Here is a 23,763-nt window from a genome sequence, read left to right as displayed (position 1 = left end):
AACCAGTAACGATGCACTGTAAGAAAACAGGGGGACAAGTGTTGGTTGCTATTAATGTTACCGCAATTCAAGGAGGGAAAAAATGAAAGAAAATACAAATCTGAATAAAAACAAAAAGGAAATCAAAGGGAAAATGCAGAACAGTAGGATCTCCCATGCAGCCGGACAGACAGAAACACAGACAGGCAGAAGGGTTGCGTAGATTAGTGACAGAGGTATGGTGAGGACAGACGGACGCACAGACGGACGGCCTGACAGACACGGACAGCGTGTCAGATTGAGAATGCATGCGGCTGGCTGGGATGACGGCATGACGGAGGTGTTATTGAGAAACAGGCAGGGTTACTGGTCCGTCTCTACAGGTGGATGGGGGAGGAGGTGCTGATGGGTGGGGGGTGACGTGGGTTTTGGGGGTTGCCACAGTAACAGGATTTTGTTTGCTGGTTGAGGCCGTTGTACTGTTAGGGGGAGGGGGGCATATTTCAGGTTGGAGGAGGGGGGGTTGTTTGGAGTGATGTTTGTTTTTGGTTTTGGTGGGTAGCTCTATGTAATGTTAGATCAGGCTGCAACTGAGATGTTAACTCTAATCCTGTATCATTGTTTTATTTGTTCCCCCCAGTCTTTAATTCAATTCCCTTTAATAATCTTAATTCCTTTAAGGTAAGGATTTAATCCTTTTTTAATTGAATTTGAACATGGATGCTCAGACAAGACAGGCAATCAGTAACTATCACCAGAAAGCAGGAGGAGGTAGGGAGGGAGGAAGAGGAGGAGGAAGAGGAGGATCACCAGAGACAGCACTACACAAAGGTGGGTCAAAGGTGGGCCCAGTGACAGAGCAGTTGGGACACTCAGACCAGGAGCCTTTCCTCTCGCCAGAGAAAAAAAGACACGGGACAGAGGGAGAAGGAGAACAGAGTTTTTCATTCTTTCAGAGGTCTTCCACTTCTTTCGTGGATTTCGTTGTTCCAAGCATGGCTGGAAAGGAAAAGGTTATGGGCACAAAATGAAGGCAGTTCTGTGAGAACACAGCACTGATGATACTGTATAGTAGAGATCTGTTTGTGGGGAGAGAGAGAGGGCTTCTCCAGTGTTCTAGCACAGCAGGAATGACAACACACAGAAGAAGGGTTTATTTGTGACATGACAGAAGACCTGTGTTTGTGTGTGTGTGTGTGTGTGTGTTTTAATTCCAGTTAGAACAGGCATCATCAACTAAATTCTGCCGCAGCCAATTTTTTTCTTGAGTGGATGTTCGTGATGCCGGAACATAATTACAAATAATTTGTAGACCGCAAAATGACCGCAAGAAGCCCAAACAGATAAAATATTTGACTAAAACAATCATTTCAAACATTGCTTACATTTGTATGCAATCACGTCTATTATGCGTGGGAATACTTGAGAACAGATTTGCTAAATTAAAATTGTACAGTATTATGTCCAACAATTAAAAAAAAAAAAATAATAATAATATATTTTTTAATTTGCTCTGAAAACTTTTAGGGCCAAATAAAACCACCCGTGGGACAAATTCGGCCTGCGGGCCTCCAATTGGGGTAACCTGAGGTAATTGTGTTCAGATGCATCTGATCTTAGTCAACTCCAGAAATAGTTTAACTCCTTCTGGGGGCATCTGTACAGACTTTGACTAACTGGCATAATGTAACACAAGAAAAATAGTTTGTGTATCTGCCAATCTGCTTTAGCTTGCCATGGATTTTGCAAATCGTTGGGATAAACCTTGTTTAGGAGCTATGGAGAAACAAGGGAGTCTGTAAATCACTGTCTCGTTATGGACAGACAGACAGACACCGCCAGGCTCCCTTCGGAACACTCCGGAACGTTCAGGAACGTCTCTGTGCACCCAAAAAACACTGGAGCATTTTTTTTAAAGGCAGAAAAAATCAGATTTGGTACGCCCAAGCTTCCAAACTTCCGAGCCAAATGTGGGACTGGAGTCCGTTGGAAGGAAGGTAAAGAAAAAAATTATGAAAAACTCTTTCACTTACCTGGAACCTCTCATTTATCTCAGGCAAATTCCCCCAGAAAAAAAATCATGAACATTTCCTCTCTGTTCGGCTTCGGAGCCACCATAGCCACGGGATACGGCCACATTGACAGCCGGGCGTAAAAGTTAGCCATTTGGCAAACAGTGGCATGCAGGCCTGGCGTCTTTCAGGCCTAGCGATGGGCATGAGTTACACTGACTTGGCTAGTTTTCCAGGGTAATGAAGATGATGAATGTGTTTTTCAACTTCTGAGACTTCTCAACTATTCATTTTCCAGTTTCCACCACAGCCCTACCTAGGGATCAAACCCCCAAACCCCCTCTATTCCTCCTTTCACTCCCTGACAAGTTAACACACTACTACTACACTGACTACTCTGTCGGCAGTCAAAGTGCGTGTTTATCTGGGAGTGTGCATACAGGTACAGGTGTAATTGTGTGATTGAAAGAGAAAGAGAGAGACAGACAGAGAGAGAGACAGACAGAGAGAGAGAGAGACAGAGAGATAGAGACAGAGAGAGAGACAGAGAGAGAGAGAGAGAGAGAGAGAGAGAGAGAGAGAGAGAGAGAGAGAGAGAGAGAGAGAGAGAGAGAGAGAGAGAGAAACAGACAGCCAGTGAGAGCTGTAACACATAAAGGAATGAGACACTGATCATACAACTCTCCTCTGTCACATGGCAAATCAGCTATTTTCAACATGCACCGGAAGCTGTTTTCTTAGTACACATTTAGATGGGGAGAATTCTTTACTCCCTCTTCTCCCCATGCCACGATCTCCAAAAACAGGGTGAGCAGTCTTCAGGCCCCAGACAGGAAATAATCACCATCGTCATCGTGAAACTCCGGGCGACATTTTCGGGGTGCAACAAAGCACAGATCTGTGCAAAAATACTGTAAAGCTCATTATAATCTGGCAGCTGGATTACAGATTGTTGAAGAAAAATGTATAATTGAATCACACTGCCAGATTATAATAAGGCTTACGGTATTTTCACACAGATTTGTGCTCTTTTGCACGGCGAAAATGTCGCCCTCCATCTCTATTCAATTACTCACAGTTTCAAGTTACTCACATGACTGTGTATATTTGCAAGAAAAAAAATAAACATTTGAATGCAATTTAAGGTTGGTTGATTATCTAGAAAATGTAAATATGTTAATGCGCACTCTCTAACGCTCTCTCGCTCATCCTGTCCATCTCTCTTGCTCTGTCTCTCTCTCTCTCTGAATGTATCAGTGGCTCAATCTCTCCCCCTCTGTCTTTTGTTGTGAGTGTATAAATAAGATGAGGCCGGGGTAGGGAGAGAGGGCTCAGGGGTGAAGTTAACTCATCACAAAGCCCTTCTCACCAGTTTCTCTCACACATTTATAACATCTACTGCAAAACAGATGAGAAATAACAGCTTTAAGATTAATATGTTCTCTAATGTGAGTGTCAGTACCAGTCAAATGTTTGGACACATACTCATTCAAGGGTTTTTCATTTGTAGAATAATAGTGAAGACATCAAAACGACGAAATAACACATATGGAATCATGTAGTAGCCAAATAAGTGTCAAACATATCAAAATATATTTGAGATTCTTCAAAGGAGCCACCCTTTGCCTCGGTGACAGCTTTGCACACTCTAAGCATTCTCTCAACCAGCTTCATGAGGAATGCTTTTCCAACAGTCTTGAAGGAGTTCCCACATATGCTGAGCACTTTGTGGCTGCTTTTCCTTCACTCTGCGGTCCAACTCCTCCCAAACCATCTCAATTTGGTTGAGGTCGGGGGATTGCGGAGGCCAGGTCATATGATGCAGCACTCCATCACTCTCCTTCTTGGTCAAATAGCCCTTAAAAAATGACAGTCCCACTAAGCACAAACTAGATGGGATGGCGTATTGCTGCAGAATGTTGTGGTAGCCATGCTGGTTAAGTGTGCCTTGAATTCTAAATAAGTCACAGACAGTGTCACAAGCAAAGCACCCCCACACCATAACACCTCCTCCTCCATGCTTCACGGTGGGAACCACACATTCAGAGGTCATCAGTTCACCTACTCTGTGTCTCACAAAGACAAGGCAGTTGGAACCAAACATCTCACATTTGGACTCATCAGACCAAAGGACAGATTTCCACCGGTCCAATGTCCATTGGTTGTGTTTTTTGGCCACAGAAAGTCTCTTCTTATTATTGGTGTCCTTTAGTAGTGGTTACAATGCAGCAATTTGGACATGAAGGCCTGATTCACGCAATCTCCTTTGAACAATTCATGTTGAGATGTGTCCGTTACTTAAACTCAGTAAAGCATTTATTTGGGCTGAAATCTGAGGTGCAGTTAACTCTAATTAACTTATTCTCTGCAGCAGAGATAACTCTGGGACTTCCTTTCCTGTGGTGAGAGCCAGTTTCATCATAGTGCTTGATGGTTTTTGCGACTGCACTTGAAGAAACATTCAAAGTTCTTGACATTTTCTGGATTGACTGACATGCAGGTCTTAAAGTAATGATGGACTGTCGTTTCTCTTTGCTTATTTGAGCTGTTCTTGCCATAATATGGACTTGGTCTTTTACCAAATAGGGTTTTCTTCTGTATACACCCCTACCTTGTCACGACACAACTGATTGGCTTAAATGCAGTAAGAAGCAAAGAAATTCCACAAAAGAACTTTTAACAAGGCACACCTGTTAATTGAAATGCATTCCAGGTGACTACCTCATGAAGCTGGTTGAGAGAATGCCAAGCGTGTGCAAAGCTGTCATCAAGGTAAAGGGTGGCTAATTTGAAGAATCTCAAATATAAAATATTGGTTACTACATGACTCCATATGTGTTATTTCATAGTTCTGATGTCTTCACTATTATTATACAATGTATAAAATAGTACAAATAAAGAAAATCCCTGGAATGAGTAGGTGTGTCCAAATCTTTGACTGGTTCTGTATATGATTTGAGAGTATTGAGGAAGATGATTGCTTGAACAAAAGTGTATAATGTGTGTGTCAATTTAGAGTCTACACTGTTATGTAATACAAATTGAGGAGAATGTGTGTGCCTCTCTCTCTCTCTGTGTGTGTGTGTGTGTGTGTGTGTGTGTGTGTGTGTGTGTGTGTGTGTGTGTGTGTGCTACATAAGTGAGTTTGTGTGCCTGTATGTTTTGTGTGTGTGTGTTTGTGGCAGAAACTACTCAAAGAGATGAAGTACAGTCTGTTGTCACTCACCGATGCAGGTCTTGCTGTCTGAGTGCAGGGCGTACTTCTGGTGACAGCCACAAACCGGCCCCACATCCGTATCGTCGCACATGTGCTGGCAGCCTCCGTTCCCATAGTTACACGTCACTGGCAACATACAAGGATTGTAAGGGAGCGGTATAGGCCTACACCCCCCACACACACACACACACACATACACACACCCTGACTATATACTCAAATACCTTACACCAAAAAGAGAAATCTGTTTTTAAGTGCTTGGACAGACATTAATTCACTGTGTGCTGCTTCTTATGATCTTCAGACACAGTCCCCCAACAATAACAGTGAGAAGGCCCCAGAGTACATTCCTAATGTAGGGTAATAAAGCAGCAGAATGTGAGCCGTGACCGGAGCCGGCCTCCCTCTGTTCCCTATACTCTCTGCTCTCTTCATGACAGGTGACATAGGTTCACCAGACACTGGGTTGGACCAGGACACAGAGAGAGAGAGCAAGTGGAAGATGGAGAGGAGAGAGAGAGAGAGAGAGAGAGAGAGAGAGAGAGACAGAGAGAGAGAAGAGGGAGCGAGAGAGAGAATGAAAGAATAACATTGAGAGAGAGAGAGTTATAGGCAGAATAAAAACAAGGAAGTATTTTTATGGGAGTATAATCATACATATTGAGACCTGTTAATGTCCCCTGCTCTGATGTTAACAAGCTTGTCCTGGAAGAAGAGAGGGGGAGTGGGTTGGAGAGGAGAAGAGAGAAGAACAAGAGAGAGAGAGAGAGAGAGACAATCGAAGAGAGGAACTAAAGCTCATCAAGTCCCCCAGTCAGTCATTGATCAGCGTCTCCAGCCCAACCCAGAGCTTTTATCACAAGTCTACTACAGCACTGCTGAGAGTAGAGTGCGTGTGTGAGTCAGTGTGTGTGTGCGTGTGTGTGTGTGTGTGTGTGTCAGTGTGTGTGCTACAACTCCGCTACAGCCGACACTCCGCTGCCGAGCATTCCTCTTCACACCGCAAATGAAATACTAACGTTCCGACTCATAACAAACCCTCTTCCTCTACAGTCGGTGGGACACGTTATAAAGGGTGCCGTTTTTAAGCTAAATGTGTTACCAAATAAAATGTAACTAATAAAAAGCTTATTTTCCCCTCCTGAATGGTTACTGTGAGTTCAATTTAAATTCCATGGCTCAGGTGGCTCAGGATGAAAATAATATGATGGGACGTTTTTTTATTAAACATCCTTAATATGCTTTCATGAAGGTTCAGATTGTATTACATCTGGCTACTGAATGTATCATTTTCTGGCCTCAGTGATAGCTAGCACTGGAGTATAAATCAATTCTGAAAACCCAGTTTTTAGCTAGTGCAGCCTGCCTCTCGCAGCGTGGTGCTGCTATCTAAGCAATTGGCGATGATGTGTTCTAGGAGATACTGGTGAGGCAGAGCACACTCCCTGAGAGAGAGAGAGAGAGAGAGAGAGAGAGAGAGAGAGAGAGAGAAATATATATACGTATATTATAGAGAGAGAGAAAGATATATATATATATATATATACACACAGTTGAAGTCGGAAGTTTACATACACTTAGGTGGAGTCATTAAAACCCGTTTTTCAACCACTCCACAGATGTATGGTTAACAAACTATAGGTTTGGCAAGTCGGTTAGGACATCTACTTTGTGCATGACACAAGTCATTTTTCCAACAATTGTTTACAGACAGATTATTTCACTTATAATTCACTGTATCCCAATTCCAGTGGATCAGATGTTTACATACACTAAGTTGACTGTGCCTTTAAACAGCTTGGAAAATTCCAGAAAATGATGTCATGGCTTTAAAAGCTTCTGATAGGCTAACTGACATCATTTGAGTCAATTGGAGGTGTACCTATGGATGTATTTCAAGGCCTACCTTCAAACTCAGTGCCTCTTTGCTTGACATCATGGGAAAATCACAAGAAATCAGCCAAGACCTCAGAAAAACAATTGTAGACCTCCACAAGTCTGGTTCATCCTTAGGAGCAATTTCCAAACACCTGCAGGTACCACTGTACAAACAATAATACGCAAGTATAAACACCATGGGACCACGCAGCCATCATACCGCTCAGGAAGGAGATGCATTCTATATCCTAGAGATGAACGTACTTTGGGGCCGAATAGTACAAATCAATCCCAGAACAACAGCAAAGGACCTTTTGAAGATGCTGGAGGAAACAGGTACAAAAGTATATATATCCACAGTAAAACAAATTCTATATCAACATAACCTGAAAGGCCGCTCAGCAAGAAAGAAGCCACTGCTCCAAAACCGCCATAAAAAAGCCAGACGACGGTTTGCAACTGCACATGGGGACAAAGATCAAACTTTTTGGAGAAATGTCCTCTGGTCTGATGAAACAAAAATATATTTGTTTGGCCATAATGATCATCGTTATGTTTGGAGGAAAAAGGGGGAGGCTTGCAAGCCGAAGAACACCATCCCAACCGTGAAGCACGGGGGTGGCAGCATCATGTTGTGGAGGTGCTTTGCTGCATGAGGGTCTGGTGCACTTCACAAAATTGATGGCATCATGAGAAGGAAAATTATGTGGATTTATTGAAGTCAGGTTTGTAGGCCTCCTTGCTTGCACACGCTTTTTCAGTTCTGCTCACAACTTTTCTATAGGATTGAGGTCAGGGCTTTGTGATGGCCATTCCAATACCTTGACTTTATAGTCCTTAAGCCATTTTGCCAAAACTTCAGAAGTACGCTTGGGGTTATTGTCCATTTGGAAGACCCATTTGCGACCAAGCTTTAACTTCCTGACTGATGTCTTGAGATTTTGCTTCAATATATCCACGTAATTTTCCTTCTTATGATGCCATCTATTTTGTGAAGTGCACTAGTCCCTCCTGCAGCAAAGCACCCCTACAACATGATGCTGCTGGGATGGTGTTCTTCTAACCCACTGGAATTGTGATACAGTGAGTTATAAGTGAAATAATCTGTCTGTAAACAATTGTTGGAAACATTACTTGTGTCATGCACAAAGTAGATTTCCTAACCGACTTGCCAAAACTATAGTTTGTTAACAACACATTTGTGGGGGGTTTTAATGACTCCACCTAAGTGCATGTAAACTTCCGACTTCAACTGTATATACACTGCTCATAAAAACACTAAAATAACACTAAAATAACACATCCTAGATCTGAATGAATTAAATATTCTTATTAAATACTTTTTTCTTTACATAGTTGAATGTGCTGACAACAAAATCACATAAACATTATCAATGGAAATCAAATTTATCAACCCCATGGAGGTCTGGATTTGGAGTCACACTCAAAATTAAAGTGGAAAACCACACTACAGGCTGATCCAACTTTGATGTAATGTCCTTAAAACAAGTCAAAATGAGGCTCAGTAGTGTGTGTGGCCTCCACGTGCCTGTATGACCTCCCTACAATGTCTGGGCATGCTCCTAATGAGATGGCGGATGGTCTCCTGAGGGATCTCCTTCCAGACCTGGACTAAAGCATCCGCCAACTCCTGGACAGTCTGTGGTGCAACGTGGTGTTGGTGGATGGAGCGAGACATGATGACCCAGATGTGCTCAATTAGATTCAGGTCTGGGGAACGGGCAGGCCAGTCCATAGCATCAATGCCTTCCTCTTGCAGGAACTGCTGACACACTCCAGCCACATGGGGTCTAGCATTGTCTTGCATTAGGAGGAACCCAGGGCCAACCGCACCAGCATATGGTCTCACAAGGGGTCTGAGGATCTCATCTCGGTACCTAATGGCAGTCAGACTACCTCTGGCGAGTACATGGAGGGCTGTGCGGCCCCCCAAAGAAATGCCACCCCACACCATGACTGACCCAACGCCAAACCGGTCATGCTGGAGGATGTTGTAGGCAGCAGAACGTTCTCCACGGTGTCTCCAGACTCTGTCACGTCTGTCACATGTGCTCAGTGTGAACCTGCTTTCATCTGTGAAGAGCACAGGGCGCCAGTGGCGAATTTGCCAATCTTGGTGTTCTCTGGCAAATGCCAAACGTCCTGCACGGTGTTGGGCTGTAAGCACAACCCCCACCTGTGGACGTCTGGCCCTCATACCACCCTCATGGAGTCTGTTTCTGACCGTTTGAGCAGACACATGCACATTTGTGGCCTGCTGGAGGTCATTTTGCAGGGCTCTGGCAGTGCTCCTCCTGCTCCTCCTTGCACAAAGGCGGAGGTAGCGGTCCTGCTGCTGGGTTTTTGCCCTCCTACGGCCTCCTCCACGTCTCCTGATGTATTGGCCTGTCTCCTGGTAGCGCCTCCATGCTCTGGACACTACGCTGACAGACACAGCAAACCTTCTTGCCACAGCTCGCATTGATGTGCCATCCTGGATGAGCTGCACTACCTGAGCCACTTGTGTGGGTTGTAGACTCCGTCTCATGCTACCACTAGAGTGAAAGCACCACCAGCATTCAAAAGTGAGCAAAACATCAGCCAGGAAGCATAGGAACTGAGAAGTGGTCTGTGGTCACCACCTGCAGAACCACTCCTTTATTGGGGGTGTCTTGCTAATTGCCTATAATTTCCACCTGTTGTCTATTCCATTTGCACAACAGCATGTGAAATGTATTGTCAATCAGTGTTGCTTCCTAAGTGGACAGTTTGATTTCACAGAAGTGTGATTGACTTGGAGTTATATTGTGTTGTTTAAGTGTTCCCTTTATTTTTTGAGTAGTGTATATAGAGAGCGAGAGAAAAAGAGAGGGAGAGACAGAGAGAGAGACAGAGAGAATAACACAACAACACGGTTGGAACACAGAACTACAATTTATGGCTTTGACCTTGGCTCTGGAGTGGGTGACTCCAACCGGAACCACATGGCTGTTTAGGGCCCCTAGGGTGGAGTGATAGCCCGTGGAGGGTACGTACATGTACAGTCTCTCTGGTTCTTTGCCAGCTCGAACCCGGGCCGGCACTCGCAAGCCACACCCCCCTTAGGGGTCTCCCTGCAGATGTGGGCGCAGCCGTGGTCCTTGTTCATGCAGTTCATTCCATCTGTGGAGGGAGAGAGACGGAGGGAGAGAGACAGAGAGACAGAGAGGGAGAGAGAGAGAAAGAGAGAGAGAGAGAGTGAAAGACAAATCATATTAGTGGTAGATGGGTCTGTAGACCTGTAGTTGAGGACCAAAGGTCTTTGTAGGAGCCCTGCAAGGTTAATCAGATGACTGTCTGATTTGGATCATCCTACAGCCACATGTGACAGAGGAGAACGAGCCATGCTAGAAAACATTGATGGGTAATGGTTGCAAAATTCTGGGATCTTTCAATACATTTTCTGGTTTTCCAGAAATCCTGGTTGGAGGGTTCTGGATGTCCTACTTATTCCCTCCTGATTCTGGGAGTCCTCCAACTGGGATTGCTGGAAAACCAGGGAATTTATTGAAAGTTCCCTGAATGTTGAAACCCTATTGATGGGGTCATAACCATGTCTGACTGATTGACTGATGGGTTACGAGCCTGGCAGACAACAGTTGGACTAGTGGGCTGATGGGAGAAGGGCTATTTAAACATCCTCATTCACAACAATGAAGGGGGTGAAGTTCCATCTCCATCACAAACAGACTACAGACTCCTCGAGAGTGATGTGCTGTGAGTTTTTTATGAGCAAAATAAATGTGTTAAATATTCCTGCCACAGCCTCCCATTCTATCCTCACTGGGGATAGCACAGAGGCGTCTGTCTGTCTGTCTGTCTGTCTGTCTGTCTGTCTGTCTGTCTGTCTGTCTGTCTGTCTGTCTGTCTGTCTGTCTGTCTGCCTGCCTGCCTGTCTGTCTGCCTGTCTGTCTGTCTGTCTGTCTGTCTGTCTGTCTGTCTGTCTGTCTGTCTGTCTGCGTGCGTGCGTGTGTGTGTGTGTGTGTGTGACAAGAGACAGGCGTGAGGGGGAGAGAGGGACGGGGGCTTATCAAACGAAGGCCTTGGACCCCAATGTTTTCCTTCCCTAATTGCACAAAGCCGGTTTCATGCTCTCTGACTTCCTGGCTGAGTGCACTGAGGGTCAGGGGAACAAGGATAACACCTTAAAGAGCTGCTCCCAGACACATATTCAAAACGCACAAACGCACACACTCACGCATGCATGCACACACACACGCACGCACACACACACGCACACACACACAGTCAAGTCCCAGTCAGAGAGCATATGCCAAGATCAATTAAGCCAAGTGTTAATTTAATGATTCGACACAGTTCAACTCCCTCCTCCCCCCAGTCCTCCTCTCCTCTCCTCCCTCCACCGTTCAGTGGTGATCTGAGGTTCTTTCCTGTCAGTCCTAGTGGCTGTACATCCCACCCCCTTCTATCTTCCACACGTTTGACTTCAGCCCGGCCCATTGATTCACACAGCAGCATGGCGCGCTAATAACTTAAATGGCCCTGTATTTACATCTTCATTAGAGGGGAGAGATGAGGGGGGAGAACAGAAGAGACTTTGGGGGCCCGGACTCTCCAGAGAGGAGTGGAGTAGGAAAACGCAGCCAAAGATATCATTAGGATCCGAGAAGGGCCTGGAAAATTTACACAGAGTGTTTGAGAATATTTTGGAATTTCTCCTCGTCGGGAGCAGGGATCAGATGATGAATGTCTTACGTGTGTGTGAGTGTGTGATGAGTGATGAGTGTAAGTATGAGTGTGGGCGAGCACGTCAAAGTTACTTAGACACCTAGATGTTCTTAAAATAAACTATATTTTTCATCAAAATAAAATCCCAAATGATCATTACGGTGACATGTCGGGCAGAAGAAAAGAGAGATGGATGGAGAGAGAGGGAGGGTACTAAGAGGATGAAGAGAGAGGGAGGGCACTAAGAGGATGAAGAGAGAGGGAGGGCACTAAGAGGATGAAGAGAGAGGGAGGGCACTAAGAGGATGGAGAGAGAGGGAGGGTACTAAGAGGATGAAGAGAGAGGGAGGGCACTAAGAGGATGGAGAGAGAGGGAGGGCACTAAGAGGATGGAGAGAGAGGGAGGGTACTAAGAGGATGAAGAGAGAGGGAGGGCACTAAGAGGATGGAGATAGAGGGAGGGCACTAAGAGGATGAGGAGAGAGGGAGGGCACTAAGAGGATGAGGAGAGAGGGAGGGCACTAAGAGTATGAAGAGAGAGGGAGGGCACTAAGAGGATGAAAAGAGAGGGAGTGCACTAAGAGGATGAAGAGAGAGGGGGAGTGAGTCCTCCTCTAAAGAAAACATCCCTGGGACTTCAACACCCACGGAATGCATTCTCTCACAAGGGACGTTTACCAAGACAACCCCCCCCAGACACCCCCTCCACTACATCCTGGTCCTCTCCAAAACCCTCAAAGAGCACTGGGCAGCCCTTTCTGGATTTCTCTTTGTGGTGTGGTGAGAGTAACAGTCCCTGGGGGCCCTTCATGTGCCTCATTAGGGGTCCAAAGTATCTCCTTGGATAGGGGTGCTAGGAGTCCCCTTTACAGACAAGTCTAACACTACCATCCTAAAGCATCTCCTTTCTAAAGACTCAATCTGAAAGATTTCCAACTCATCCAAGGTGTTCAGGCGACACGGTGGAAAAATAGAACGAATAAATGCTACATTTGCATATATGTGGAGTGAAATGTAAAGTTACACTTGTTCCTGTACAATCAATGTATTTTGGTTTATGTAAGTGCATACATTTCACATATGAGTTATTCTTTAAACGCAATGAAAGTAAACTCGGATCGGATAGGTTAGGAAACGTTTCCGTGTGGAAAAGGAATATCGGTGGCCACCTCAACCCACAGCCCTCACAACACAACAGTTGACAAGATATACGCTGTAGCTGTTTTAAAAAACTACATTCAGAAGAAAGAAGTGTGTACAACTTCATCTATAGTCAATTTAAACTTGGGTGAAGTCAAATAAAACTGGGAAAGGGAGAAGGTGGAGAGGGACCCCTGGACTCAGCACAATCTGTCCTGAAACAGCAAACAGAGCCGGGGGCCACCTGGGCCTTGAGCTCCGCTGGCCTCTCTATAGGCGCAATGTGATGAGATGGCTGGCTGGAGGAAGGCCTGGGAGGGAGGCAACTGAAATGTTCAGTTATCAAACCTGAAGTCCCAACGTGACGGGCCGATAAACGTTCTACCCACAACACATGTCGAGCTCTGACAAACACTGTTTGTGCTAAACGTCAATGACAGATAGAGAGGGGGTGTGGGGGAGGGAGGGAAGGAGAAAGAGAGACAGATAGAGAGAGAGGGGGTGTGGGGGTGTGGGGGAAGGAGAAAGAGAGAAACAGGCAGAGAGGGGGTGTGGGGGAGGGAGGGAAGGAGAAAGAGAGACAGACAGAGAGGGGGGTGGGGGAGGAGAGAAAGAGAAAGAGAGACAGATAGAGAGGGTGGTGGGGGAGGGAGGGAAGGAGAAAGAGAGACAGATAGAGAGGGGGTGTGTGGGGGGGGAGAAAGAGAGACAGATAGAGAGAAAGACAGGGGGTGTGGGGGAGGGAAAGAAGGAGAAAGAGAGACAGGTAGAGGGGGTGGGGGGGGAGGGACGGAGAAAGAGAGACAGACAAACAGAGAGGGGGTGTGGGGGAGGGAGGGAAGGAGAAAGAGAGACAGACAGAGAGGGGGGTGTGGGGGAGGGAGGGAAGGAGAAAGAGAGACAGACAGAGAGGGGGTATGGGGGGAGGCAGGGAAGGAGAAAGAGAGACAGACAGACAGAGAGGGGGGTGGGGGAGGGAGGGAAGGAGAAAGAGAGACAGATAGAGAGGGGGGTGGGGGAGGGAGAGAAGGAGAAAGAGAGACAGATATAGAAAGGGGGTGTGGGGGAGGGAGAGAAGGAGAAAGAGAGAAAGACAGAGAGGGTGGTGGGGGGAGGGAGGGAAGGAAGGAGAAAGAGAGAAAGACAGAGAGGGGGTGGGGGGGAGGGAGGGAAGGAGAAAGAGAGACAAACAGAGAGGGGGTGGGGGAGGCAGGGAAGGAGAAAGAGAGACAGATAGAGAGGGGGTGTGGGGGAGGGAGAGAGAAGGAGAAAGAGAGACAGACAGAGAGAGGGGTGTGGGGAAGAAGGAGAAAGAGAGACAGATAGAGAGGGGGTGTGGGGGAGGGAGGGAAGGAGAAAGAGAGACAGAGAGAGGGGGGGGTGGGGAGGGAGAGAAGGAGAAAGAGAGACAGAGAGGGGGGTGGGGGGGAGACAGGAAGGAGAAAGAGAGACAGATAGAGAGGGGTGTGGGGGAGGGAGGAAGGAGAAAGAGAGACAGACAGAGAGGGGGTGTGGGGGAGGGAGGGAAGGAGAAAGAGAGACAGATAGAGAGAGGGGGAGAAGGAGAAAGAGAGACAGATAGAGAGGGGGTGTGGGGGAGGGAGGGAAGGAGAAAGAGAGACAGACAGAGAGAAGGAGAAAGGGGTAGGGGGTGTGGGGGGAGGGAGGGAAGGAGAAAGAAAGAGAGACAGACAGAGAGGGGGTGTGGGGAGGGGAGGGAAGGAGAAAGAGAGACAGATAGAGAGGGGGTGTGGGGGGGGTGTGGGGGAGGGAGAGAAGGAGAAAGAGAGACAGATAGAGAAGGGGGTGTGGGGGGGGGAGGGAGAGAAGGAGAAAGAGAGAAAGACAGAGAGGGGGTGGGGGGAGGGAGGAAGAAGGAGAAAGAGAGAAAGACAGAGAGGGGGTGTGGGGGAGGGGGGTGGGGGAGGAGGGAAGGAGAAAGAGAGACAGACAGAGAGGGGGTGGGGGGAGGGAGGGAAGGAGAAAGAGAGACAGACAGAGAGGGGGTGGGGGGAGGGGGAGGGAGGGAAGGAGAAAGAGAGACAGAGACAGAGGGGTGGGGGGAGGGAGAGAAGGAGAAAGAGAGAAAGACAGAGAGGGGTGTGGGGGAGAGAGAAGGAAAGAGAAGACAGAGAGGGGGTGTGGGGGAGGGAGAGAAGGAGAAAGAGAGACAGATAGAGGGGGGGGAAGGGGAGGGAGGAAGGAGAAAGAGAGACAGATAGAGAGGGGGTGTGGGGGAGGGAGGAAGGAGAAAGAGAGACAGACAGAGAGGGGGTGTGGGGGGAGGGGGAAGGAGAAAGAGAGACAGATAGAGAGGGGTTGTGGGGGAGGGAGGGAAGGAGAAAGAGAGAAGACAGAGAGGGGGTGTGGGGAGGGAGGGAAGGAGAAAGAGAGACAGATAGAGAGGGGACAGAGAGGGGTTGTGGGAGAAGGAGAAAGAGAGACAGATAGGAGGGAGGGGAGGAGAAAGAGAGAAAGACAGAGAGGGGGGGTGATGGTGGAGGGAGAGAAGGAGAAAGAAGACAGATAGAGAGGGGGGTGGGGGGAGGGAGAGAAGGAGAAAGAGAGACAGATAGAAAGGGGGGGTGGGGGAGGGAGAAGGAAGAGAGACAGATAGAGAGGGGGTGGGGGAGGGAGGGAGAAGGAGAAAGAGAGAAAGACAGAGAGGGGGTGTGGGGAGGGAGGGAAGGAGAAAGAGAGACAGACAGAGAGGGGGTGTGGGGGGGAGGGAGAGAAGGAGAAAGAAGAGAGACAGACAGAGAGGGGGTGTGGGGGAGGGAGAGAAGGAGAAAGAGAGAAAGACAGAGAGGGGGGTGGGGGGAGGGAGGGAAGGAGAAAGAGAGAAGAGACAGAGAGGGGTGTGGGGGGAGGGAGAGAAGGAGAAAGAGAGACAGATAGAGAGGGGGGTGAGGGGGGGGAGGGAAGGAGAAAGAGAGACAGACAGAGAGGGGGTGTGGGGGAGGGAGAGAAGGAGAAAGAGAGACAGATAGAGAGGGGGTGTGGGGAGGGAGAGAAGGAGAAAGAGAGACAGACAGAGAGGGGGTGTGGGGGAGGGAGGAAGGAGAAAGAGAGACAGACAGAGAGGGGGTGTGGGGGAGGAGGAGAAGAGAGAGACAGACAGAGAGGGGGGTGAGAGACAGGGAGGGGGAGGGAAGGAGAAAAGAGAGACAGATAGAGAGGGGGTGGGGGAGGAGAGAAGGAGAAAGAGAGACAGACAGAGGGGGGGGAGGAGGGGAGAAAGAGAGACAGAGAGAGGGGGTGGGGGAGGGAGAAGGAAAGAGAGAAAGACAGAGAGGGGGGTGGGGGGGAGGGAAGGAGAGAGAGACAGATAGAGAGGGGGTGTGGGGGAGGGAGGGGAGAAAAAGAGACAGACAGAGAGGGGGGGGGGAGGGAGGGAAGGAGAAAGAGAGACAGATAGAGAGGGGGTGTGGGGGAGGGAGGGAAGGAGAAAAGAGAGACAGACAGAGAGGGGGTGTGGGGGGAGGGAGAGAAGGAGAAAGAGAGACAGATAGAGAGGGGGTGTGGGGAGGGAGGGAAGGAGAAAGAGAGACAGACAGAGAGGGGTGTGGGGGAGGGAGGAAGGAGAAAGAGAGACAGACAGAGAGAGGGGGTGGGGGGGGGGAAGGAGAAAGAGAGAAGACAGAGAGGGGGTGTGGGGGGGGGGAGGGAGAGGGAAGAGAGACAGAGGGGGGAGAAAGAAAGAGAGACAGAGAGGGGGGTGGGGGAGGGAGGGAAGGAGAAAGAGAGACAGACAGAGAGAGACAGGGGGGGTGGGGGAGGGAGGGAAGAGAAAGAGAGACAGATAGAGAGGGGGTGTGGGGGAGGGAGGAAGGGGAGAGGAGAAAGAGAAGAGAGAGGGGGTTGGGGGGGGGGGAGAGACAGAGAGAAGAGAGAAAGACAGAGGGGGTGGGGGGAGGGAGGGAAGGAGAAAGAGAGACAGACAGAGAGGGGGTGGGGGGGGGGGAGAAAGGAGAGGAGAAGGAGAAAGAGAGACAGATAGAGAGGGGGTGGGGGAGGGAGAGAAGGAGAAAGAGAGACAGACAGAGAGGGGGTGTGGGGGAGGGAGAGAAGGAGAAAGAGAGACAGATAGAGAGGGGGGTGTGGGGGAGGGAGGGAAGGAGAAAGAGAGACAGATAGAGAGGGGGTGTGGGGGAGGGAGGGAAGGAGAAAGAGAGACAGATAGAGAGGGGTGTGGGGGGAGGGAGAGAAGGAGAAAGAGAGAGAAAGACAGAGGGGGGTGTGGGGGAGGGAGGGAAGGAGAAAGAGAGAGACAGAGAGAGGGGGTGTGGGGGAGGGAGGAAGGAGAAAGAGAGACAGACAGAGAGGGGGGGTGGGGGGAGGGAAGGAGAAAGAGAGACAGATAGAGAGGGGGGGTGGGGGAGAGACAGATAGAGAGGGGTGTGGGGGGAGGGGAGAAAGAAAGAGACAGAGAGAGAAAGGGGTGTGGGGGAGGGAGAGAAGGAGAAAAGAGAAAGACAGAGAGAGGGGGTGTGGGGGGAGGGAGGAGGAGAAAGAGAGAAAGACAGAGAGGGGTGTGGGGGGGAGGGAAAGAGAAAGAGAGACAGACAGAGAGGGGGTGTGGGGAGGGAGAGAAGGAGAAAGAGAGACAGAGAGAGGGGGGGAGGGAGGAGAGAGAGAGACAGATAGAGAGGGGTGTGGGGGAGGGAGGGAAGGAGAAAGAGAGACAGACAGAGAGGGGGGTGGGGAGGGAGGGGGAAGAGAGAAAGACAGACAGACAGAGAGGGGGTGGGGGGAGGGAAGGAGAAAGAGAGACAGAGGAGAGAGGGGGGGGGGAGGGGGAGGAGAAGGAGAAAGAGAGACAGATAGAGAGAGGGGGTGGGGGGGAGGGAGAGAAGGAGAAAGAGAGACAGACAGAGAGGGGGGTGTGGGGGGAGGGAGGGAAGGAGAAAGAGAGACAGACAGAGAGGGGGGGGGGAGGGGGGAAGGGAGAGAAAGACAGAGAGAGACAGAGAGGGTGTATGGGGGGGGGAGAAAGAAAGAGAGACAGACAGAGGGGGGTGTGGGGGAGGGAGGAAGGAGAAAGAGAGACAGACAGAGAGGGGTGTGGGGGAGGGAGAGAAGGAGAAAGAGAGACAGGCAGAGAGGGGGGGTGGGGGAGGGAGAGGGAGAAAGAGAGACAGAGAGGGGTTGTGGGGGAGGAGGAAGGAGAAAGAGAGAGAAAGGAGAAAGACAGGAGGGGGGTGGGGGGGGGGGGGAGGAGGAAGAGAGAGAGAGAGGGGGTGGGGGAGGGAGAGAGAGACAGACAGAGAGAGGGGTGTGGGGGGGGAGGAAGGAGAAAGAGAGACAGATAGAGAGGGGTGTGGGGGAGGGGAAGGAGAAGAGAGACAGATAGAGAGGGGGGTGGGGGGAGGAGAGAAGGAGAAAGAGAGCAGAGAGGAGAGGGGTGTGGGGGAGGGAGGGGTGTGGGGAGAAGGAGAAAGAGAGACAGACAGAGAGGGGGGGGGGAGGGAGAGAAGGAGAAAGAGAGACAGACAGAGAGGGGGGTGTGGGGGAGGGAGGGTGTGGGGGGGAAGGAGAAAGAGAGACAGACAGAGAGGTGGGGGGGGGGAGGGAAGGAGAAAGAGAAGACAGAGAGGGGGGTGGGGGGGGGAAGGAGAAAGAGAGACAGACAGAGAGGGGGGTGTGGGGGGGAGGGAAGAGAAAGAGAGACAGAGGGGGGTGGGGGAGACAGGAGGGAAGGAGAAAGAGAGGTGGGGAGGGAGGGGGAGGAGGGAAGGAGAAAGAGAGACAGATAGAGAGGGGGGTGGGGGAGGAGAGGGGGTGAAGGAGAAAGAGAGACAGACAGAGAGGGGGGTGTGGGGGAGGGAGAGAAGGAGAAAGAGAGACAGATAGAGAGGGGGTGTGGGGGAGGGAGGGAGGAGAGAGAGACAGACAGAGAGGGGGGTGTGGGGAGGGGAGAAGGAGAAAGAGAGACAGATAGAGAGGGGGTGTGGGGGGAGGAAGGAGAAAAGAGAAAGACAGAGAGGGGGTGTGGGGGGGGAGGGAGGAGAAGGAGAAAGGGGTGTGGGGGAGAGAGACAGACAGAGAGGGGGTGTGGGGGAGGGAGGGAAGGAGAAAGAGAGACAGACAGAGGGGGGGTGGGGGAGGGAGAGAAGGAGAAAGAGAGACAGATAGAGAGGGGGTGGGGGGGGGGGAGGGAGAGAAGGAGAAAGAGAGACAGACAGAGAGGGGTTGGGGGGAGGAGGGAGAAAGAAAGAGAGACAGATAGAGAGGGGGGTAGAGGGGGAGGGGAGAGAAGGAGAAAGGGGGGAGGGAGGGAAGGAGAAAGAGAGACAGACAGAGAGAGGGGGTGTGGGGGAGGGGGGAGAAGGAGAAAGAGAGACAGATAGAGAGGGGGGGGGAGGGAGGGACAGATAGAGGGGGTGGGGAGAAAGAGAGAGACAGACAGAGAGGGGGTGTGGGGGAGGGAGAGAAGGAGAAAGAGAGACAGATAGAGAGGGGGGTGTGGGGGAGAGGGAGAGGAAGGAGAAAGAAAGAGAGACAGATAGAGAGGGGGTGTGGGGGAGGGAGAGAAGGAGAAAGAGAGACAGATAGAGAGGGGGGTGGGGGGGAGGGAGAAGAAGGAGAAAGAGAGACAGACAGAGAGGGGGTGTGGGGGAGGGAGGAAGGAGAAAGAGAGACAGATAGAGAGGGGGTGGGGGGGAGTGTGGGGGGGAAGGAGAAAGAGAGACAGGACAGAGAGGGGGTGTGGGGGAGGGAGGGAAGGAGAAAGAGAGACAGACAGAGAGGGGGTGTGGGGGAGGAGGGAAGGAGAAAGAGAGACAGACAGAGAGGGGGGGTGGGGGAGAAAGGAGACAGAAGGAGGGGGGTGTGGGGGGAAGAGAGGAGACAGACAGAGAGGGGGGTGGGGGGAGGGAGGGAAGGAGAAAGAGAGACAGATAGAGAGGGGGTGGGGGGAGGGAGGGACAGAGAGGGTGTGGGGAGGAGAGAAGGAGAAGAGAGACAGACAGAGAGGGGTGGGGGGAGGGAGAGAGAGAAAGAGAGACAGATAGAGAGGGGGTGGGGGGGAGGGAGAGAAGGAGAAAGAGAGACAGAGAGGGGGTGTGGGGAGAGGAGAGGGAAGGAGAAAGAGAGAAAGACAGAGGGGGTGTGGGGGGGAGGGAAGGGAGAAAGAGAGAGACAGACAGAGAGGGGGTGTGGGGGGGGAGGGAGGAAGGAGAAAGAGAGACAGACAGAGAGGGGGTGGGGGGAGGGAAGGAGAAGGAGAAAGAGAGACAGACAGAGAGGGGGTGTGGGGGAGGGAGAGAAGGAGAAAGAGAGACAGACAGAGAGGGGGTGGGGGGAGGGAGGGAAGGAGAAAGAGAGACAGACAGAGAGGGGGGTGGGGGGAGGGAGGGAAGGGAGACAGAGAGAGAGAGGGGGGGAGAGGGAGACAGAGAGACAGAGAGGGGGGTGGGGGGAGGGAGGGAAGGAGAAAGAGAGACAGACAGAGAGGGGGGGTGGGGGAGGGGGGTGTGGGGGAGGGAGGGAAGGAGAAAGAGAGACAGACAGAGAGGGGGTGTGGGGGAGGGAGGGAAGGAGAAAGAGAGAGACAGACAGATAGAGAGGGGGTGGGGGAGGGAGGGAAGGAGAAAGAGAGACAGACAGAGAGGGGGGAGGGAGGGAGGGAAGGAGAAAGAGAGAGACAGAGAGGGGGTGGGGAGGGAGGGAAGGGAAGAGGAGAGGAGGGGGTGTGGGGGAGGGAGAAGGAGAAAGAGAGACAGATAGAGAGGGGGTGTGGGGGGGGGAGGGGAGAGAAGGAGAAAGAGAGACAGACAGAGAGGGGGTGTGGGGGAGGGAGGAAGGAGAAAAGAGAGACAGACAGAGAGGGGGTGGGGGGGGAGGGAAGAGAGAGGAGAGAGAAGAGAGACAGACAGAGAGGGGGTGTGGGGGAGGAGAGAAGGAGAAAGAGAGACAGACAGAGAGGGGGTGTGGGGGAGGGAGGGAAGGAGAAAGAGAGACAGACAGAGAGGGGGTGGGGGGGAGGGAGAGAAGGAGAAAGAGAGACAGATAGAGAGGGGGTGGGGGGGAGAAGAGAGACAGGCAGAGAGGGGGTGGGGGGGGAGGAGAAAGAGAGACAGGACAGAGGGAGGGAGGAAGGAGAGAAAGAGAGACAGACAGAGAGAGGGGTGTGGGGGAGGGAGGGAAGGAGAGAGAGACAGACAGAGAGGGGGGTGGGGGAGGGAGAGAAGGAGAAAGAGAGACAGACAGAGAGGGGGTGTGGGGGAGGGAGAGAAGGAGAAAGAGAGACAGACAGAGAGGGGGTGTACAGAGGGGGAGGGAGGGAGGGAAGGAGAGAAAGAGAGACAGACAGAGAGGGGGTGTGGGGGAGAGGGAAGGAGAAAGAGAGACAGATAGAGAGAGGGGGAGGGGGGGAAGGAGAAAGAGAGACAGACAGAGAGGGGGGTGGGGGGGAGGAGAAGGAGAAAGAGAGACAGACAGAGAGGGGTGGGGAGGGAGGGGAAGGTGGGGGAGGGAGGGAAGGAGAAAGAGAGACAGACAGAGAGGGGGGTGGGGAGGGAGGGAAGGAAGGAGAAAGAGAGACAGATAGAGAGGGGGGTGGGGGAGGGAGGGAAGGAGAAGAGAGACAGACAGAGAGGGGGTGGGGGAGGGGTGTGGGGAGGGAAGGAGAAAGAGAGACAGACAGAGAGAGGGGGTGTGGGGGAGGGAGGGAAGGAGAAAGAGAGACAGACAGAGAGGGGGGTGGGGGGGGGAGGGAGAAAGGAAGGAGAAAGAGAGACAGACAGAGAGGGGGTGGGGGAGGGGGAGGGAAGGAGAAAGAGAGATAGAGAGGGGAGGGAGGGTGTGGGGGGGGAAGGGAGGAGGAGACAGACAGAGAGGGTGGGGGAGGGAGAGAAGGAGAAAGAGAGACAGAGAGGGGGGTGGGGGAGGAGAGAAGGAGAAAGAGAGACAGATAGAGAGGGGTGGGGGGGGGTGGGGGAGAAAGGAGACAGAAGAGAGGGGGTGTGGGGGAGGGAGAGAAGGAGAAGAGAGACAGACAGGGGGTGTGGGGGGAGGGGAGAGAAGGAGAAAGAGAGACAGACAGAGAGGGGGTGTGGGGGAGGGAGGGAAGGAGAAAGAGAGAGACAGAGAGGGGGTGTGGGGGAGGGAGAGAAGGAGAAAGAGAGACAGACAGAGAGGGGGTGTGGGGAGGGGAGAGAAGAGAGGGGGAGAGAGAGGGGTGTGGGGGGAGGGAGGGAGAGAGGAGGGACAGAGAGGGAGGGGGGAAGGAGAAAGAGAGACAGGCAGAGGGGGGTGGGGGGGAGGGAGGGAAGGAGAAAGAGAGACAGACAGAGAGGGGGGTGTGGGGAGGGAGGAAGGAGAAAGAGAGACAGACAGAGAGGGGGGTGGGGAGGGGGGGGGAGACAAGAGGGGGGTGGGGGAGACAGATAGAGAGACAGGGGGGTGTGGGGAGGGAGAGAAGGAGAAAGAAAGACAGGAGGGGGTGTGGGGGAGGAGAAAGAGAGACAGACAGAGAGGGGGGTGGGGAGGGAGGGAAGGAGAAAGAGAGACAGACAGAGAGGGGGTGTGGGGGAGGGAGAGAAGGAGAAAGAGAGACAGATAGAGAGGGGGTGTGGGAGGGAGAGAAGGAGAAAGAGAGAAAAAGACAGAGAGGGGGGTGTGGGGGAGGGAGGGAAGGAGAAAGAGACAGAGAGAGGGGAGGGTGGGGAGGGAGAAAGAGAGACAGACAGAGAGGGGGTGTGGGGGAGGGAGGGAGGGAGGGAGAGAGAGACAGAGAGGGGGTGTGGGGGAGGGAGGGAAGGAGAAAGAGAGACAGAGAGAGGGGGTGTGGGGGGGAGGGAGAGAAGGAGAAAGAGAGACAGATAGAGGGGGGGGGGGGAGGGAGGGAAGGAGAGAAAGAGAGACAGACAGAGAGGGGGGGTGGGGGGAGGGAGGGAAGGAGAAAGAGAGACAGACAGAGAGGGGTGTGGGGGAGGGAGACAGGAAGGAGAAAGAGAGACAGATAGAGAGGGGGTGTGGGGAGGGGGAGAAGGAGAAAAAGAGAGACAGATAGAGAGGGGGTGTGGGGAGGAGGGGAAGGAGAAAGAGAGACAGGGGGAGGGAGGGAAGGAGAAAGAGAGACAGACAGAGAGGGGTGTGGGGGAGGGAGGGAGGGAAGGAGAAAGAGAGAGATAGAGAGGGGGTGTGGGGGAGGGAGGGAAGGAGAAAGAGAGACAGACAGAGAGGGGGTGGGGGAGGGAGGGAAGGAGAAAGAGAAACAGACAGAGAGGGGGTGGGGGAGGGAGGGAAGGAGAAAAGAGAGACAGACAGAGAGGGGGGGGGGAGGGAGGAAGGAGAAAAGAGAGACAGAGAGGGGGTGGAAGAGGGGGGGAGGGAGAGAAGGAGAAAGAGAGACAGACAGAGAGGGGGGTGGGGGAGGGAGGGAAGAGAAAGAGAGAAAAAGAGAGGGGGTGGGGGGAGGGGAGGAGAGGAGAGACAGATAGAGAGGGGTGTGGGGGGGAGGGAGAAGACAGACAGAGAGAGGGGGGGTGTGGGGGAGGGAGAGAAGGAGAAAGAGAGACAGAGAGAGGGGGGTGTGGGGGAGGGAGGGAAGGAGAAAGAGAGACAGAGAGAGGGGGTGTGGGGGAGGGAGGGAAGGAGAAAGAGAGACAGATAGAGAGGGGGGGTGTGGGGGGGGAGGGGAAGGAGAAAGAGAGACAGATAGAGAGGGGGTGGGGGGGGAGGGAGAGAAGGAGAAAGAGAGACAGAGGGTGGTGTGGGGGAGGGAGAGAAGGGGGTGGGGGGGAGGGAGGAGAACGGAGAGAGACAGACAGAGAGGGGGTGTGGGGGAGGGAGGGAAGGAGAAAG

The 23,763-nt window shown here is 51.7% G+C and overlaps 1 protein-coding gene across 3 annotated transcripts in view; it reads right to left on the bottom strand.

Moving 5' to 3' along the window:
• LOC115106111 (signal peptide, CUB and EGF-like domain-containing protein 1) overlaps positions 1-23,763 on the bottom strand; it is a 168,709-nt gene that overhangs the window by 53,982 nt on the left and 90,964 nt on the right. For all 3 annotated transcript variants that reach the window (XM_065008192.1, XM_065008193.1, XM_065008194.1), the window contains exons 5-7: positions 10,123-10,248; positions 5,218-5,334; positions 2,836-2,889 (exon numbers count right to left, since the gene is read on the bottom strand). In XM_065008192.1, coding sequence (XP_064864264.1) covers positions 2,836-2,889; positions 5,218-5,334; positions 10,123-10,248 — 297 coding nt within the window. The remainder of the gene's footprint in view (positions 1-2,835; positions 2,890-5,217; positions 5,335-10,122; positions 10,249-23,763) is intronic.

Source organism: Oncorhynchus nerka, linkage group LG23 (assembly GCF_034236695.1).
Source record: "Oncorhynchus nerka isolate Pitt River linkage group LG23, Oner_Uvic_2.0, whole genome shotgun sequence".
In the NCBI taxonomy this organism is placed as follows: domain Eukaryota; kingdom Metazoa; phylum Chordata; class Actinopteri; order Salmoniformes; family Salmonidae; genus Oncorhynchus; species Oncorhynchus nerka.
The sequence above is the reverse complement of the archived record's forward strand: the minus strand, read 5'-3'. Positions and strand labels throughout refer to the sequence as shown.